The sequence below is a fragment of the Syngnathus acus genome, chromosome 20 (genome assembly GCF_901709675.1).
Source record: "Syngnathus acus chromosome 20, fSynAcu1.2, whole genome shotgun sequence".
NCBI lineage: Eukaryota > Metazoa > Chordata > Actinopteri > Syngnathiformes > Syngnathidae > Syngnathus > Syngnathus acus.
In genome coordinates this window covers 7213068-7232219 of record NC_051104.1, presented here as the reverse complement: position 1 = coordinate 7232219, position 19152 = coordinate 7213068, and the positions used below count along the sequence as shown (strand labels likewise).

The window sequence follows — 19152 nt, the reverse complement described above, 5'->3', positions numbered from 1 at the left end:
ACATATTTTTTAAAAACGACGTGATGTATAGTCTAAGAAACGGCGTGTAATTTATCAGTCTGACCAAGCCAAAATAACGGTGGTTGTGAATTGTGAATGGGATGCTTAATCATGTTCTGTCATCCTTCTCACTTGGCAATTATTTAATGATGCAAGCTAATGAGTTTGACTGAATTAATGAGGAGTGACATCAGATAGGACGAGGTGCAAGTCAATAATGGAATAGTTAAAGAGTCGAGATTACCAGTTAAATTCCGAGAAAATCTCAGGTACTTTATCACGGAGACACACACACACATACAGACTCGCACGTAACTGACAGCCAGGGTATAGGTGCTCTCATTTCCTTTCTCACTGGTGCATTACGCATAGAATTTTCCGTCTGAATTCGACACACGGTCAGATTACGGCATTGCTGCTTTGGGTTACATATTCCAAATGGAGCATCTCTTGAAGCGATGATCCAAGTGGTTATGGTGACATCTCACCATCTTTGCGCCTCCTGTTCCCCGAGCACACCCCAATATGTGTTGCAAGACATATTTGCAAAGCCAGAGAAGATGTTTTGTCAGAGAGGAAAATAATGTATGATTATATTATACTTTATTATTATTATATTTTGCCCTAAAATGTGAAGAACATTTCAAAAAGTATTAGCTTTTACTTCTGGCCCAATCACTATGGACTAGTTAAAAAAAAGGCCAGACTCACATAAAAGCTAGCATAAAATCACAATTAAAAATCTAACACAACCTTATGCTAAATGGGGGGTGTTTTTATTTCAATAGAACATTCCCATTTTGGTATTGGTAGCTGGGGGACCAGAACTCTACCTGGTCTAAAACAGATAGTGCGAGCCAACGTTCCAATTCTGTCATGAAAGGTTTCAAAGTCAAGCATGCACCTTTATTACTCAGAATGAAGTGTTGTCAGTCTTTACGCGCTTTGACTGCAGACAATTGTCACTTTGAAGCCAGTTATGCAAAGTGAGCTTGTTTAGCCATTAGCATTCAGGGCTGGTGAAAACGACTTGACCTTCTCTTGGAAAGCATGAGACGTTACGTTTTAATTGAGTTCTCGTGTCGTTCTCTCACCTCATTCTCATCGCAACAATGAAGGATTACCCTCATTTCATAGACTAGTCAAAGAGCTGTGATCTCTTAATAATGCCAGCATGATGAATGGACTCCGCTGCATACCATCAATACATTTCTATTGTCTGTCATATGTGGCAAACTCTGGGACGTGATTGACTAATTAGTTTGATCATTCTTTTGATGTTTCTCTTATTGCGTTTCTGATCTCTGCAAACCTGTGATGGTGGGATTTCATTCGAACAGTAATTCAACGAGAGCCACTACAGTCTAACATTACATAGGAGGTGCACCCCTGGTGGAGAAGAATATATAGGCCGACGGGGGCCAGCATTGATTTGTTATTCATATTGGCATTATGGAACTTAAGATGGATTGTCGCAAACAGTCTTTTTTCTTTTTTGACTGGATAGAAATGAAATACAATTCATCTTTTTCAGCAGTTCTTATCAATGCAGTGCTTTTACAAAGTGCTTCAGGTAGACTGAACATCGATATAAGAAGTCAGTTGGCATTTCAAGGTCCTGATGCAAATTTTTGTGGAATTACATTCACTCCAATGCATACATAAATCAAATCAAATATTAACTTCCAGAGCAACTATAGCAATATTATTCCATTGATCTGTCGGTTTTCTATAGCGTGTGTCCTCGTGGTATACTCGGGACTAGGGTAGGTAAACCTTCGAGACATGCATAGCTTGAGATGTATACCGAATTGTAATGCACCCCTTTCCAATTATATGGCTTCGGCAAAGGCTTCACTTGGGCGCTATCTCGCTCACTTTCAGTGTCACTCTTTCTGTATATACCTCGTGTTATCTTCTTGCCTCCCCGTTTAGAGCCATATTAAGCTCGTGTTTATCAAAACACACACTCAGCCGGCGTGTGTTTCTTACAGGAATGTCAGCTCCGCAGGTGAGGAGGCGAGACGAAGGATGCGGGAATGTGACGGCCTGACAGATGCTCTGCTCTACGTCATTCAGACCTCTCTAGGCAGCAGCGAGATTGACAGCAAGGTGCGTGTGTTCAAGCATTAAATGTTTGCATCCAATCACTTTGCTCTAATGTCTTCCCCCTTTGTTGTAACGATGCAGAGATCAGTATTTTGTGATTATTTGTCCATGTGTTTGTTTAGTAAGCATACTACTTCCTGGTTTATTGAGGATGATATGAAACATTCCCAACAGGTCAATGCAGTGAGCAGTTGTTTTGACCCAAATTGAACAAAAGTTTCCTATGCTCATACCCTTGTCCTCACTGAAATTCAATGTGTAAAAATGTGCCACCTCTCGACTAAGTTTTGTATAAATTAGTTAAACAAATCTACTCCCAGCAATCCAAACAAAAGCCTCTCGCTTTCGGCTAGTGGAATTCTCCAATGGCACAGAGACGAGTGTTGACTTCTGCCAGGGCAAAACATTTCTAATTTGGAATGTCACTAAATTATACACGCCTTCTTAAATACCCAACTCTTACATCGTTTTATTTTTTTTTTGTTTATGGAGAGTGGAGTTAAAAAAAATGTCAGTCATGTAGGTTTAAAACAATTTAAAACAGGCAACAGGCATGTAATACAAATACTTAATATCCGCTATAAGTCTTTTTAATTACATATTGTGAAGTTTCCTCTGGCTTGTGTTTTATTTTATAGTAAAATAGTAATGATAGTAACGGTAGTCTACCTTACTGATTGCCCAATAAAATGTTGAAAATTGGTGTAGTATTTCACTCTTAGGAGTTCATTTAAAGAACATTTCCCAGTGTGTGATATTCCGGTTGGACCAAGCCTGCAGCGTACGTGCGCTCTGTCAAAGTATGTGTTGGCCAGTCGATATCACATAAACAATGTTGTGGCTGGCTGGCTTCTCAAGGTCTCCCTGTCTGCCAGGCTCTCTAAATGGCCTCCCTTAATCACTGTTTATCCGCCCGCTCCTCTCCACCATCTGACTGCAGCCACCAGAGGAGAGCGGCCATTGCCTCGCTAACAAAGACTGATTGACAGGTGAACTCGCAGGCGCTTATTAGCAAAATAGCCATAAATGATAGCCGCTGCCGCCTTTGCTTTTGCACTTTGACTGGTAGACTAATTTAGTTGCTGTAGTCTAAAATAATCAAAAGAATTGGTTTCAGTTCCCCAATGTAGATTGGTCAATGGAGAATTGAAAGTGTATAATAAACTCACTCAACACTATTAAGTCTGCCTGCTCATGGAAAAAAAAAATATATAAAATAAAATTCAAATTAATAGAAAATAAAATCAATAAATTAATACAATTATCTATATCTATACAGATATAGATATATATAGATGTATATAGATATATATGGGACATAGAGAGAAAACAAGAGAGAGCGAGAGAGGTATAGATATATAAATATAGATATGTATATTTGTTATCATCACTGAGATCATGTCTTTATTCACTCAACTGTGCAGCTGAACAAAGAAAAGAGAGGGAAAAACATGGACCCCAAGATGGAAATGTCAGCATAAATTGGAACTAATGCGTAACCTGTGCATGTTTCTTTGCAGGATGTGGATTTCATGTGACTGCAGCTCGGCGGAGTGCGACGTTGTTTTGTTTGCCGCGTCTCCCGAGTGTGTTCAATTACGCTCCTTGGTTGTTCTTGTGTAAAGTGGCGGTCTCTTGACATAAAGATGGATGATTTGTCTTTGTTAATTTCCACTCCGTTGACTTGATGACACCCCGCTTTCAGAGACGTACTAAACATGGCCGCATGCACTAAAGCTCACATTTACACATAGGCATGATCTCACAGTCACTTGTTAAATGGCGTGTTTGAAAATCGATTGGACCTGTCGGGTTTCCTCATTTTTGCTCACCGCATTTCAAAGTCAGAACTAAAAAAAAAACACATATTTGTATTACCTGTGGATTATCCAGCCTCTGTCCTCCCACTCTCTCCATCAAGTCTGCCTCAGGGTAGAAGGCGGATAAAATTGCTGCTAGTTGTTGAGGGGGAAAAAAAGAAAATGCTTTTATTCGCGGGGCCCACTTCCACTTTGAGCTGTGTTCTTATTTAAGTGCATCAAGTGCCCATCGTTCGAATCTATTCCCTCATCTTTCTTATTTCCCAACTCAGACTGTGGAGAACTGCGTTTGCATTCTGAGAAACCTGTCCTACCGCTTAGCAGCCGAGACGTCCCACGGCCAGCAGGGAGGCTTGGAGGAGTTGGACGGCCTCCTCTGTGACTCCAACGGTCGCGATGGAGAGAGCTCTGGCTGTTGGGGCAAGAAGAAGAAGAAAAAGAAGGGTGCTGACCAGGTAAAAACAAAAAATAGTTGAGTAAATTCCCCTTGCTTGTAAATTTAAAGAATTTCACTTCATGCAGTAAAGCAGCAATGCGATGCCTGATTTGCAGGAAGCCTCTCTATAGAAGCTTACTTGGGTTAGGATGATGCTGAATGCCCCAGCGCTCAAAGTTCTCCTTTCACTTATTCACATTCATTTGTCGCCAAACGCTGTGTTCTGGCACACATGGGTCCAAAAAGTAGAAGCCAACTTTCATGATGAAGCAGGAACACCATGTCTGTCGTCGAGACAGGGGACGGTTGTGCTGAATAATTCAGAAGAGGAATGGAATCTTTAGATCACAGAGTATGTGGTAAATTCTGTTGAAATGCATTAGCCTCTTTTATAACGAATTGGATCACAGGCAACTTTTTCATTCTTTTGTGGCACTTTATTATCAGTCAGACTTTTTTTTTTTTTAAATGGAGCTCTTTTCAAAAGCTTAATTGTATCTTCACCTCCCTCCTGTCTACTCTGTTCCTTCTTTTTCAAGTTAATAAGCTGAACTTTGCTTAACTCTGGTGGGTTAAAAAGTCAGAACCACGCGTACCTTTTACGAAAAGTGGCAAATATACGACCTTAAAAAGATCCTAAAGCCATTCCGTATTGATCGGGCACTCACTAGATTCATGTGTGCTGTATCGATTTTGCATTGCAAAGTGGGTGAGATCGCACTATTTCTCTTACAAATGAACGTTATTTTGTCGTCTCCTTCCTTTTGGCTTTTTGTGAGAAGTAAAGATTTTCTTTCCCTTCCTGTCGGCAACATTTGCTACACATTGTGACGTCCTACCTGCAATGGATTATGGATAATGGAGAAGGAAATGAGGTAATAGTGAGAAACAGAATGCCAGCTTGACATGAGGGTAGGCGGCGTCAACTTAAATGCTAATGTAGTCCCCCTTAATCATTTATTCGAGTCTCTGACAGCAAGGCCAAAGAGCAGCGTGGGAGCCTGAACTAAAGCTAAACATTCCTAATTGACTGCTGCGTCCATGTAAACCCAGTCACACAGTTGTTTGCCTCCACTAGTGGTAAGAACAAGTCATTCACGTTAGAATTTTCTTTACCACCCAAATCTGGGTCCATAATTACATTCTTGGATGGATTTTGTTGTGGAGGAAATAGAGAGCCCTGACCTCAACCCTATTAGCCACATTTGCTACATCCTGTTTGTGCAAATCCAATAGATTTTTGCGGCTTGTTATCGCCTATTGAAGTCAATCATAACACTGTAGGTGTGAGGGCTTTGTTGTTTCCTCCGGAACTTGGATAATAATGCACTTTTTGAGCGTTTCAAATAAACGTTATCTATTCATATTCACGTAGGAGGTCTGCGGGCAACAAACGTCGGTAATAGGTTGTTCTGTTCAATCTTCAAACTGTATGAAGTGTTTGATTTGGCCATCAGAGAATTGATGTAAATAAAGCATGCACACACACTCGGTGTAAAGCGCACACTTGCCTAGTTTACCATGAAGTGAGTAGGGAGGGAGTGGGGGGGAGCAGTTGAGCGGAACGAGAAGGTCGACCGCGAGGAAAACTCAAAGATGAGGGAGAAGCCTAGAAATAGAAATGGAATACAGGCAAAGAAGGTTTTATTGGGATGATATGTGGCATACATGAAAGAAAAGCAGCAAAAGATGGAGACAGAGAGAATCATCCTAGGAGAAAAAGTGGGACACAATTTGAGTGATTAGTCGGAAAACGAGAGAGCGAGAAGAGGTGACAAGCCGAGTGAGTGAACAAAGGGATAGAGTTGTGCTGAAGAGGTCGCGCTTAAAACGCTGTGGGTTTATTTCTCCAACAGAAAAATGCAGCTGCTGTATGAATGCAGCTATTTTATTTCATCCTCCCTTAATTGTTGTGTTTATTTTGCTATTGCAGTAGAAATGAAAGAAGGTCAAACTGTCATTTGGTCTTCAAACAGTTTTTTAAGTCATATGAAGTAACAAATTTCTTTTTGGGTGTGAGCTCAGAGTTAGAGGTAGAATAAAAACAGCAGACAAAAGGAGAAGAAAAATGACGGAATCCATTATTAATCTGTTATCTGGGTTTGCTGAGCTCTGGGGTACAAGACACGAAAAGAAAAGAAAAAAAGTGTGATTTTGCAATTGTCAACAATAAAAATGCTCCCCACCTGCTTTACTTGTGTCACCTCTCTTCCTCCTCCATATTACAAGCAAAGGACAGGGCTTTCTGCCCTAGCAGTGACAAATTGATACATATTGCTTTGCTGTGTCCTACTTTACATCCAGAGGAAAAGCCACCAGACCAATGGTTATTTGGTCACTTAGCAACCAGTGCCAAATATGGCCAAGCTTGCCCTTATCCTCTTCTTTCTCCTCTCTTCCAGTGGGATGGCGTTGGTCCCTTTCCAGAAAGTGTGGATCCCCCCAAAGGGGTTCAAATGCTCTGGCACCCCACCATTGTCAAACCCTACCTCACCCTGCTATCTGAATGCTCCAATCCTGACACCCTGGAAGGAGCAGCTGGAGCCCTGCAAAACCTGGCTGCTGGCAGCTGGAAGGTAATGCTGAGAATTCTTGCCCATCTCCGACAAGACAAAGCGTGGGATTCGTGAACTTAGTATATTCACTGACATCAATTCATTTCGAGCGGAAATGAAGAAGTCTATGATTTATCTTATTTTATAGTCGGAATGGAATTACTACTTTCATATAAAGCCTTAAATCTGAGCCCACATAGGAGTCCACCCAGGGTTCAACAGCGACTGGCTAAGGAAGCAGCTTGTTGGTAATAATGAATGAGTCATGCAGTCGATCGAGCCTTGGGCAAAATTGGAGATATTTTTTCGACTTTGTTTTTGTGCAACAAGACGGAAATTGAGAAAGCGTCACCTTGAAATGACACAACTCAAATGGGTCATTGTTGGTTGCAAATGGGCAATGTGGGAATGGGGATGTGGTTGACTTCCAACTTCCCATGAGATTTGTTTTAGTTTGAGACTTGTACTTGAAGTGAAGGACACATCGCGGACAAACGTAATAACTCCGCAAATGTAGATATGTGTGTTTGCTTTGGTGAGTTTCTTAGAGGTAGAAGAGTGGGAAAGTAGATGGTACACTCAAGGGAAATGTGTTTTATTATTTCTCAGATAAGGCCAAATTTTCCAAAGATGATGACATGCTCTTTGCTGTTCGCCCTTTTTCCCCCCAAGCTATTTCCCTCGATTGGGGTTTGGAATAGACAAAAATGGGTTGAAGTTCAAGTGATTTGAAAAGGCAGATTATTGTTTACATACTATATCCATTTCTCTGCAGATGACCCACAAGGTGGCAGTACTTGAGGCATGGAGAAATCCATTTAAGTGGTCTCCAAGCTCTCAGGACCTCTCGGCAGTTCATATCATTCTCCCAAATAGAGTCAGTTGTATTACTTGAGCCTTTTATACGGCCCCCAAATATACTATTTCCCTCTTGGTCATTTGAGCTCATACTGAGAATGAGTAAAAAGGCTTCCCTCAAAGCATGCTTACTTTTGATGGTATACATTTCCATGCCATGGAGAGTTCCTTGATGAACAATGGCTTAACGGCTTGCTTGTATTTTTTCACAGTGGTCTGTGTATATCCGGGCCGCTGTCCGTAAGGAGAAAGGACTTCCCATTTTGGTGGAGTTACTGAGGATCGATAACGACAAAGTTGTGTGCGCCGTGGCCACCGCTCTAAGAAATATGGCGCTGGACATCCGGAACAAGGAGTTAATTGGTGAGTCTGGATCATTTGATTTGCTTCTGTGTCTGTTAAAGGCCTTTTAATATGGCCTCTTGTCCACAAGGGTTTAAAAAAAAAAAAAATCTGGGGAAAACTGTCCAAATGAAAACTGTCTTAATGGTCACAGCTTGGGTATGCGTTTCTTTTTCTGCAACAGGCTTAATAATGTTTAGCCCCTTGATGAAAAACATGACGACAGCAGCAAAATTCACTCAAGAGTCTACAGAACGATTTTGTCTGGCATTTTAATGAAAGATGAAGCCAAACTGATTGGGAGATTGACAGAAAAAAAATTTGCTTGTCTGTTCCAATACTTGTGAAAGGAAGTGTCTGTGTTTCTGCCTGTCTAATTATTGCAGCTTTTTGGAGGGCTCAGTGGTTTCTATAGCAACCACGCTTCCCTCACTTGCAGGGAAGAAATTCAGGAGTCTCTTTGGGCTTTGTTGATGTGGTAGAAGAACACAGAGTAATGCCACTGTCAAAGCGCCACATTCCCATGCAACATTTATTTAGCTGCTGCTGCATGGTAGCAGATGGCTTTCGATTCATACAGATGCCAAGTTTTTACTTTCATTTCTTAGCGAGTTAGTTTGGGCTTCAACAATACTTTTTGTAGCTTTACATATTACTTGGTACAGAACTTTGTCAAAGCTTATAATGCGTTCAATCAATGTAAACTAAAGCTGTTAAAAAGGCATTGGCGGCAAATCCGCGCGAGCTGTTACATTATCGACCTAAAGGCTCCATTTAAATTAATGGAGGGGAAAAAAAAGCTCCTCTTGTAACAGTCACGGAATTGGATGAGCTATCTTTTACGATGGGAGCAATATATGATCTCCTCTGGAAATCATTAAAAAGTTAGCTAATTGATTCAAATAGGTGAAGGCAATTGATCAACTTTTATTGCACTGCTTAATTAGCCTCTTCAGCGCAGAAAGAGATAGCAAAGAATTATGGCAAGAGTCCCCTAATAAATACGACTTTTATGGAAAGAGTAATGAATAATTTAGTATTTTCAAACTCAAATCACTAAAAAATTAAAGACTTGTTTGTTGGGTCACAAGTCATGATTTTTTTCATTTATTTTTCATTTGCTCCAACAATGAGGTATTTCATCGTTTTGGATGCGCTGTAAAATATGGGGGACAGAGATGACAACAAAATCTGGTTCGAGCGCTTGCTCTGGGCAAGGTGTGACGTGATTGGCGGTGACAGCAAAGAGGTGGAGGCCAGACACCACGAGCCCCCATCTTGCTTGGCCCTTGAACACAACTTTTATTAACACACACGGACTCAAAGCTCACAGCAAACTGCTGTTTCTTTACATCAAGGCAAAAGCTATCCTTGGGTGACAAAAATGTTTCGCGGAGCATTCTCGCTGGTCTTTTGCCAAATAATGTTGACTTATAGACTTTGATGTTGTCACTGCTTGGCTTGTATGAAGATTTGAAGGTAATTAAACAGAGATGGGATTTTTTTAGGAACTGAGTTCAATATAATCTGGTGGCATGTTGAAGTCATTAGCGTCATTCATTTCATCGCTTTTTGTGTTTCATACCTGTTTGCGCTTCTTTTGTTTCTGATTTGTATAATATTCTATAAGCCCGTGTCACGATGAATGAGTCACATTTACCGCTATGCCGTCCGTCTTTGCAATTCTTACCCGTCGACTCGGAGATGGCAATTTGACACACATGATTTGGGAATGCCAAGCAGGCGTCACATTATTCCAAATAGAGCAGCTATTTTGTGACGCTCTTCATAAACATACGCTGGGCTTACCACCAAAACAAAGTTAATGCCGGGTGAAAAGCGATTAATTCAAAATCGGTATTAATTCAAGACGCTTAATTAATTCACAGCTCAATTTAATTGGGTTTTTTCCACTTGTGTTTTGCAGAAATCATTTCATTCAAATAGGGAAAGCAATATTTGGGATTATATTCAATATGTGAAGTCAAATATAATGTAACTGTCAAGCAAAATGACAAGTCTATCAACAAATGCTCACATGGTCTTTTCTTTTATCTTTTTTTCCTTTCACCCAATTCCCCTCCCCTCCCTCCCTCCCTCCCTCCCTTCCCCACCCAGTAATATTCTTTCTCCAACCGTAGCGTCTTAATTTGACGCCCACATCTCTCTAACTAATACAGTTTCAGACATGAGCTCATAACATCACGCTCTCTCTTTCTCTCTGGGCCTTTGTGTCTCGCCCTGATGATGCCGTCGCCCGACACGTTACCGTGGAAACGGCAGCAGTGTGCCGCTGGGATTTTGCTAAGTGCTTGAACGCAAGTGTGAGTGGTTGAAGTCAGGAGTTGTGATAGGCAGATGTTAATGAAATGAAAAGACTAAAGGCTGAAACGTTCAGGCACAGGGAGGGTGAGCGTCACACGGTGATCATTTATCTAACAGGTCCAGAATAGTTCTTATTTTTTAGTGAGAAAACAACTTTTGAAGGCTAGTCAAAAGAGCATAACATACTTTTGTGTTTGCATTGGAGGTTTTTTATTCATATTTGGACCTTTTATCACTAGTCCTTGATTTTTAATCCATTTGAATCAATTTCGCCTCACAGTTCGATTCCACATTTATCATCATATTTGCATTTTTTGCTTGTTACTTTTATTCCGGCGCCCCCTCTTGTCAAACTGACATATAGTCACATGCAAAGTCTCAATTCGATCATAAGATCATCAAGACTTATGATAGATTTTCATTTCTTAAAAATCCATAAGTAGGCCTGCTATTCTAGATGAACAAATAGTGATAATTGTTTAATGAATATATTTTACTCTCATTAAATAGAACACTTACATCAATCCATATGCTTCATCTCACATAACATCTGTCTGAGACAATTACCTCCAATTTTACTTTCATCACATTCTCCTTTTTTCCCCTCAGTAAACAATCAAATCACTCCATTGTTGCGGGTAAATGGATTTCTTTAAATCAAATCAGCCATGATGGCAGTGATGAAGCGCAGCATTCCCGAATGGAGCAGCATAACACAGGAATAAATTAGCACCTCTGTGTCCCAGATGATTGAGGCTATATCAGGGATCATGTAATAAACATTGATGCAAGAAGCAACATGTCCAACATCAAACAAGCATCTCACAATCAACGGAAGGAAATGGAAGAAGACATTACTTCCATAAAAGCTGCTACTCACTCAGGGAAAAATATATCTTCATTTGCTCGCTTTGTATTATTGCCGTATCAGCACATTGAGGTCACCAGTGAAACAGTTTTGATGGTCCCAACTTGTCATTTGCATGTGTGACAAAATGTTGTCAATAAATAAATAGGAATAAGGCCAGCAAAAGATGAAGCTTTTATATTTGGTTAACTTTGCATTGACTGAGGACAATATTTGCCCTTCCTTCTATGAGCTTGATAAAGGAGTCGTTCACTTAATCAGTACTTCAGTCAATAAATTGTCAGTCACTGGCACAGTCAATTATCTGGCGCGGCACTCGCTAAATTAGCTGGTCACTAAGTTAGTCATGCCGTGGATGAATTATTCAGCCAGCCGCGTCCAAATTCATCAAATGAAAGCCGTTGTGAGTAAGTGAATCAGTCAGTGTGATTCAAGTTGGTCACATCATTTTGTGGGCTAAAAGACAACAAGCGTTTAACCTCTGCTTATCCTGTCAGGCAGAGATAACGCTGGGTCAATTAACCCACTACTCATTCTCATAGATAGTTTGTGTACTTGTGTGTGTCACATTTATACGCACACACACCAGATCTCCATCAGTGTTGTATAATTGTATGTTTGAAGGTTAATAGTGCCATCGGAACATCCTGATTATTCTCCATTCTCACTGAGGTCTTGGGAATTTGATTTTATTGAGCCAACATGTGCTGTTGAATATAATCTTTTTCATGTTGAATACTCATTCAAGTGTCAAAAAAGTCAAATAAATTCAAACGCACCCCAATTAATAATTAAGATCTTATGTGATGTCTTGCATAACTTCACGCTCTGAAGATTCAAGTGACTTGAGATGCATATTTTTTTTCTGGATGTTTTGCCCCAATTACAAATTGTACATCTTTGGGCTCAGTCAAATTCAAAGGCTTCACTGTTCATGTATTTATTATTATTATTATTGTTATTATTGTTATTATTATTATTAAAAGTAATAATTAAAATCTACAAGCTCTTTGGAGTAGCACAGATAGTGCTATTTTGGTGAAATTCTAATAAATTCTTGTGAGTGGAGGCCCAATGGTTCTATTGTATAAATGGCTCCACAAATATTCCATTTTATAATTGTTTTGGGGCTCTCCGGGATGTGAGTGCTTTGTTGTTAGATTTCATTGCATCCAGAGAGAGATTTTAAGTGTCCACTAGAGGATGGAACTTCCTGTTTTTAGCCTGAATGCTTCTTCACAGAGGGACATATTTTAAAGTACATTGTGACTCTGTGTAAAACAATGTTTCAATGTTTATGCACTTTGTGTCAGAAACACAAGTTCCAGGAAGGACTGATTTGTTCCAGCAACCCTCAGTTGAATTCAATTTCCACTTACTTGGTCAACCTTTGCTCAAAATGCTCGCCAAGGAACATTTCTACCTTATTTTAATGACGATGTTGAACATATTCAACTCTCACCTCAACCCGAGACAGTACTGTGAGCATGTGACCTTTCCAAATAAATGTACACAAATGGTTGACCTGACATGATATGGTCTCGAATCTGCTTGTCATGTCACTTCCATGTCTTCACAAGTTCTTCCGCATTGGTGTTATGGCTTTTCCTATCTGACTGAATCTCCCGCAACTCCTTAATTAGTCCAAGAGCTAATCCTTTGAATGTCATTTCCTTCTCTGTCTCTTCATATGCCAGCCTATTCAGTGAAATATCGCAAGGCGGCCCCTTTTATTGCATTCTAAGCGTGAGCATTAATGCGCCCGGCCGTGTGAGAGGATTTACAGTGAGCCCTCTCAGGCCAAAGCTTTATGGAGTTATCCAAGCACTCACTCGCTGCGCAAGACGTTTGCTTTATTACTTAAACACTCAACGGATCTGTTAACTTGTTAAATTTCCTTCACAGCACTTCCTGATTTAAGTCCATTGAATTATTGCCGAGTCGGAGTGCGTGAGCGTACAGCGTCGTTAAGTCATAAGTGTTTGCTGTACTTCTGATTTCTTTCAAAGTTTGCAGGAAGGAGGTTAAATACTCACACATTCCCTGTGATCCGCACTTTTTATTATTTATTTTTATCAAATCGTGGCTACATGAGGAAAATACCAGACTGAATACATTTTTAATTGAATATTTTTTCTCATTAAATATATTTTCATTTATCAGGTCACCATTGATTTTGTTTTTCAGTGGTGGTTTCTTCTTATGTGTATATGTAAAAAAAAGAGACCTATAATTTTGTCATTCAAAAAAAAAATGAATTAATGAAATATATTTTCCTTTACCAGGTAAATATGCCATGCGAGATTTGATTCATCGACTACCAGGCAGCAGCAGCAACAACAACGCGACCAGCAGCGGGACCTCGAGTACTACAGGTCCACCCAGCAAGGCCATGTCGGATGATACGGTCACTGCTATCTGCTGCGCACTACATGAAGTCATCACCAAAAATATGGAGAATGCCAAAGCCCTCCGGGACGCTGGTGGGATTGAGAAACTGATCGGCATCGCCCGCAGTAAAGGCGACAAGTGAGTGTTACCAAGTTGACACATGAAGGTCACTTTGGTGTTTTGTATTTTTGGAAACGCTTGAGACCAATGGGAGCATATTTTTAGGACAGAGAGAATAGAAATCTGAATGATTAGACCAGATTAGCCATTTATTAGTTCAAGATTTTGCTTCATACAGCAAAATCATTTTTGCCACAGATACATGTGGAATTATAACTCAAATTTGAGATTTTAGGAATGGTGTTGTGCAAAACAGTGTAGTGCAAAAATGAATGTGTTTATCCAGATGAATAATCTAGCTCAGGAGATGACAACCAGCAAGTCAGAGGTTGCCAGAAGTGACATCACACAATGGAGAGAGAAAAAGACATTGAGAGAGAAGGACAGACTATACACAGAACTTTGCTCAAGGGCATCATTACAGTGAGCAATGAGGCCATGGCTGGAAGAAAGTGCAAATTTCTCTGTGAGTTTAGTCCGCTTCTAATAGCTCAAGATAGGTGAACGGAGAAAAAAGAAATGTTCATCAGCAACCTCTTGCCTCACTTTTCTTGCCTCACCAAGAAAGGGATTTTTTTTTACCCACGAAAGAGCTCCAGAGACCATTGTCCAAAAAAGTGCAGTAGTTGCAATGAATCCTCACATCTTCTTGAGACACAAAGTCAATGTCACATGGAATGCAAACCCAAACCAATCAGATGAGTCCAACCAGAAAACCAAACTATACAGTAGGCGGTCAAGCGCTTTTATTGTCTTTAACAAGTGGAAATGAAGCAAAGGTTGATGTTTGTTACCAGGAGAGTACAGTTCATTTTGCAAGCATCCTCTCTAGAGGGACATTGCTTATGAGCGGAAACCTTCTGGAGTCATTTTGTAGACAAAGTGACCAAGCAATGGCCGCAAGAAACGGCAGGCAGGTAGGGAGGGAGGGAAAAGGTGGGGTCTTCTTAACTCCTTTGGAAACTGCGTTAGGGGAATCAGTCGCTGCTGAAAAGAGCAATGGCCCTCTTCCTCTTAAAGAGCCGACAGCCTCCACATATCTTTCCAAGGTGATATTGACGGCAAACGGAATAACAGTTTGGGATGTTATCAGAAGTAATGGGGCGGTGGAGATGTAACAATGAACTATCTCCCCTCAGACACTCGGCCAAGGTGGTTAAGGCGGCCTCTCAGGTGCTCAGCAGCATGTGGCAGTACAGAGACTTGCGCTCCCTCTACAAGAAGGTAACGCACTGCTGTCATGATGTATACCGAATGCTGTATTCATTCTCAACTTCATATTGATGCTACTTCCATTTATAGAAGCTTAAACAGAGACATCAACAGTTAAAACAGGTTGAACTCGCTAACCCAAACAGCAGCACCTAACTGACAGCTGTTAGAACAGGTTTAACTCTGTTGCTAACCAAAACAGCAGCACCCGAACCTCCCGGCTCAACTCAAGTGTGTCAAGTCTTGCCGCGTGCAAATGAACAAACATGTATTTACGTTAGTGGAGGAGTTAACGCTCCAGTGAACACTGATGTACTTGCTCCATTGTGTTAAGTGCGTCCATGTTATGTCTTGGAGGAGTGACATACAAGCTAATTGAGAAGGTGAAGTGAGGGGTGAGTCTTAACTACCTCTAAATATCAGCTGGAAGAGGGCTATTTGTGAAAAAATGTCTCCTTAGCAATGAACGTGTAGTTGCGTGATGTCAGCAACTTTTGTGCAAACAAGAATGACCACAGCGCAGTTACTACGTGTGTGCGCAGTTTGCTATCTTTGAGGTCAGTCAAAGCTCCAAACTAAAGATCGATGGCTTCTCTACTTGGAACTGTTAGTACCATGCAGCCAAAAATCAATAATGTGTTTTACAGTGTGTGTTATTTGCAGCCTATTATTGTTGGGCTCTTTTTTGGCACACCAGGCTGCTTCTTATCACCCATTGAGACTGAAGGCTAGTAACACAGTTGGCTACCAGTAAACTTGCTTGCCATTCATCGAGAATCTTGTTTGTGCATCACACAACTAGGATGATTTTAGTGGAGGACTTTTTTTGTGAGCTTGTTTATGGAAGTTGCATTTTCCACTCAAGTGCCAACAACAACAACAACATACTAATTATTGTGTTCTTTTTAAATGACAAATACCTTGTCCTTGCATCTTGATTAAGTTCACAGAGTTTAGATTGTCTAACTGCTGCTCACAAAATTGCTTTTAAGAGCTGATGGAAATTGAGCCTGGTAAACAGTTGTACTTTGCTGAAATCCACTCATGGGCTTTATCATCAGGGTCCAGAACTCTACATCCTTCCCTTGCATGCACATATGAGGTTATGGATTTTTGGGGCAGCCCAAAATCCTGAGTGTTTTGAGACTTGCGTACCCAAATTCTCTCTGAATATGCAGTTTGTGTCTGTTTGTCCTTCTGTTTGTTTTTCTCTCTTGTGTTTGACAGTCTCAGTAGAGTTTAGTACTTCCTGTTGCAATTCCATCGAACAGAAAAGGGAATTGCAGTAGAGGCAGTGGATGTTAGTTGGCTGACTACCCATAAATAAGCAGCAACTGCATGAAGAGAGCATCTGAGATGACTTGACAGATCAGTGGTGCCGTAGTCATTAATAAACCAAAGCCTCAATCGCAACACTGGTGCTTGCCTTAAAGATAAATCATGTTTAAAAAGTCTCCAGTGTGTTTTCAAACGCCGCTTGAACCCAAATTCATTTGGTTTCTATGACTTCTGTCCTCATTTTGTGTTTGCGTTCGTGCTTCACTTGCTCGCAGGGACGCCGCCAGTCCACCATCCGCGTCAACAACAAATGTCCAGTATTGTTCGGTCACAGACTGATGAGCAAAAACAAAGTGACAACGTTTTCTTGATTGGACCGGCAGGACTTAATCAGACCGCACACACTTAAGTACTTTTTGGTCATTTGTGCCAGTTGTGATTCAGGATGTGAGAGATGGTCTGTCGAACAAGTGTGGCAGATTCTCAGTATGGTCCGGGCTTGCGTAATTGTCAGTGTGATATGACAAGGTCTGGAAGGTGTGTATGTGTGAGGTCACACTGTGTATGACGCTCTGTGTATACCTGTAAATGGAGCGAGTCCATTTGAAAAGAAAATGTCATAGCGTGCCGAGATATTCTTTTTCACATCGTTGCGGCAATGAGACAAGCACCGTCGCTACATCACAGTTGTTTACTACGGTGGAAGAACTTTGGCTCAAAACCTATTTTCAACTTTTTTTATTTTTCATCCAGGGTAATGATTAGACGAGCAACTTGAAAATGAACTCGCTGTCCTCTTTTATATGAGAAAAGAAACAGCAGGAATGCAATAAAAAATCAAAAGGTGCTGCGATTACTCATTTGGAAGCTAGCGACGGTATTTCAGTCAAGGAAAATAAAGCATGCAAAGGTCAGGTCGAGCAGCTGACGCCGTGAAAATCGGAAAATTTAAAGATTAAGGTTGCGAGAGAAGCACTGAACACACAAACTTCCATTTCAGTTGTTAGTGCTACAATCCCGTTTTGCCTTGCAGCTGCATGACCTTAAACTAATTCTGCAGCCACAATATGCAGAATGGTTCAGTCACTTTTTTTTTTTTCCCTTCCTGACATTTGCAAGAAGCGGACCCATGTAGACTTATTTTTTTAACCTTAACTTAAAGTTGACCCCTATTGACTTCTGACCCCTGAATAGGGAGCAGGTCAGCCAACAAATATCCCAAAACTCCTGACTGTGAGGCAAACATGCTAATAACGATTTCACCTAATCTGCAACCCATACGTATTCTCCTCTAGAATCAATCTTGTGAATGAAATCACCTGAATGTTTAACTATTCCTGGTGTGGCCCTGAAAGACCCTCACGGCTCAATCGGAGGTCCCGATGAACGATCCGCATCCACTAGCGGCAGATTGCTCCCATCGCTCACCGCCAAATGCATTCATTATTCAATACTCAGTGACTGTGTTCATTTGAGTAACATGACACTTTGACAGCGTCCAATTGCGTGCTCGCCGCATGTACCATCAGGCGGTTACATGGCTTATAATGAGATGTGTGCTGGCTGGGAGAAAGAGTGAGCTGATAGATACATGATAAGAGTATAGATGGCTGGAATGGATCCACCTTTTGATACACTGGGTGTCTGAGGATCCACCTTCTATTTGTCTTCATTGCTGCGGCGGGAAAGTCAAGGGAGGACACAGCCTACTTGCTCTGGATGGCTTTCTGCTTGCCTCGTTCATGACTGTCTTGCCATTAAATGGGCTGTCACTTGTGTAACGCTTTTTCTACCTTTGCTACGTCATACTGATGAGCAAGTTTCAGTGTTGCTCCTGATGGCATGCTCAAGGACACGGTCACAATGGCTGGAGTTTGAACCCCCAACCATTCTAGCACTGAGCCACATCGCCCTCCACTTACTTGCCTCATTCCTCTCTGCTCTCATTACTTGCTGTCATCTTTTGTCCTCCCCTTTCCGCCTCATCTAATTTCTCCTCCTCGCCTGTACTTCCACTTAAATGCTTCAGCCCAGCACCTCCCGACCCCAATGTATGCTAAGCTCATGCCCCCCAGACAGCAAAGCAATGATGGAGCACATCTCTTAATTTTTTTTTCATCATCTACTTGTGGTTTGTATTCAGAGGTAGCCAATTATCTTAATGCTAAATTGAATTGGGTTCCAGCTCTGTGATTGTTGCAGACTATCATAATCCATTTTTGAAAAGTGCTTTGCTCCAATCACCGCTAACCCAATACACACGCATAGAGAAAAGCCATTGGCTCTGCAGTAATTATTCATGCCAACTTGTTGTGTTAAAATGTCCCTGCCAAAAAAGTAATAAGATGATGCTCAGGCTTGATGCAAATGTCTTCAATTGTGTTGGCCAGTTGTGCTGTGGGCGGTTTTCTTTTTCCTCTTCAGAATAATTGTTGATAATGAAAGAGGTGATTGATGTGGTTATGTCCATTTTTGTCACTGAAAGTACATTTTGGAAGGGACAGCAGAAGATAACAACTACAAAGGACAATTGTTTAAATGAAGCTGTTGCTTTTTTAACAAACTGTTCATCATAGATTTATGATGACTTTGGTTTAAGCTAAAACCTTTTTATCAATAAGAATTTATTTTACATCCTGGGATGGATTCAACTATCTATTGCATCTAACTAACCACCTTTTTGTTTTGCTTCCTAATGTTTCCATCGAACTGGATTTTACTAAAGAATCGTACAAAAACTGTCGAAAAAAAATTGCAAAAAGCTTATCAGCCAAATATCTTACAACCGGTTGATTTTCAATTGGAATAACTTATATCTCAAAATGTTTGAATTTCTAC

The 19152-nt window shown here is 40.8% G+C and overlaps 1 protein-coding gene across 1 annotated transcript in view; it reads left to right on the top strand.

The window, feature by feature from the left end:
* The window catches only part of ctnnd2a (catenin (cadherin-associated protein), delta 2a), a 124277-nt gene that overhangs the window by 99781 nt on the left and 5344 nt on the right, over positions 1-19152 (top strand). The window contains 6 exon segments of the mRNA XM_037279440.1: positions 1995-2112; positions 4202-4384; positions 6768-6941; positions 7991-8141; positions 13599-13842; positions 14964-15048. Coding sequence (XP_037135335.1) covers positions 1995-2112; positions 4202-4384; positions 6768-6941; positions 7991-8141; positions 13599-13842; positions 14964-15048 — 955 coding nt within the window.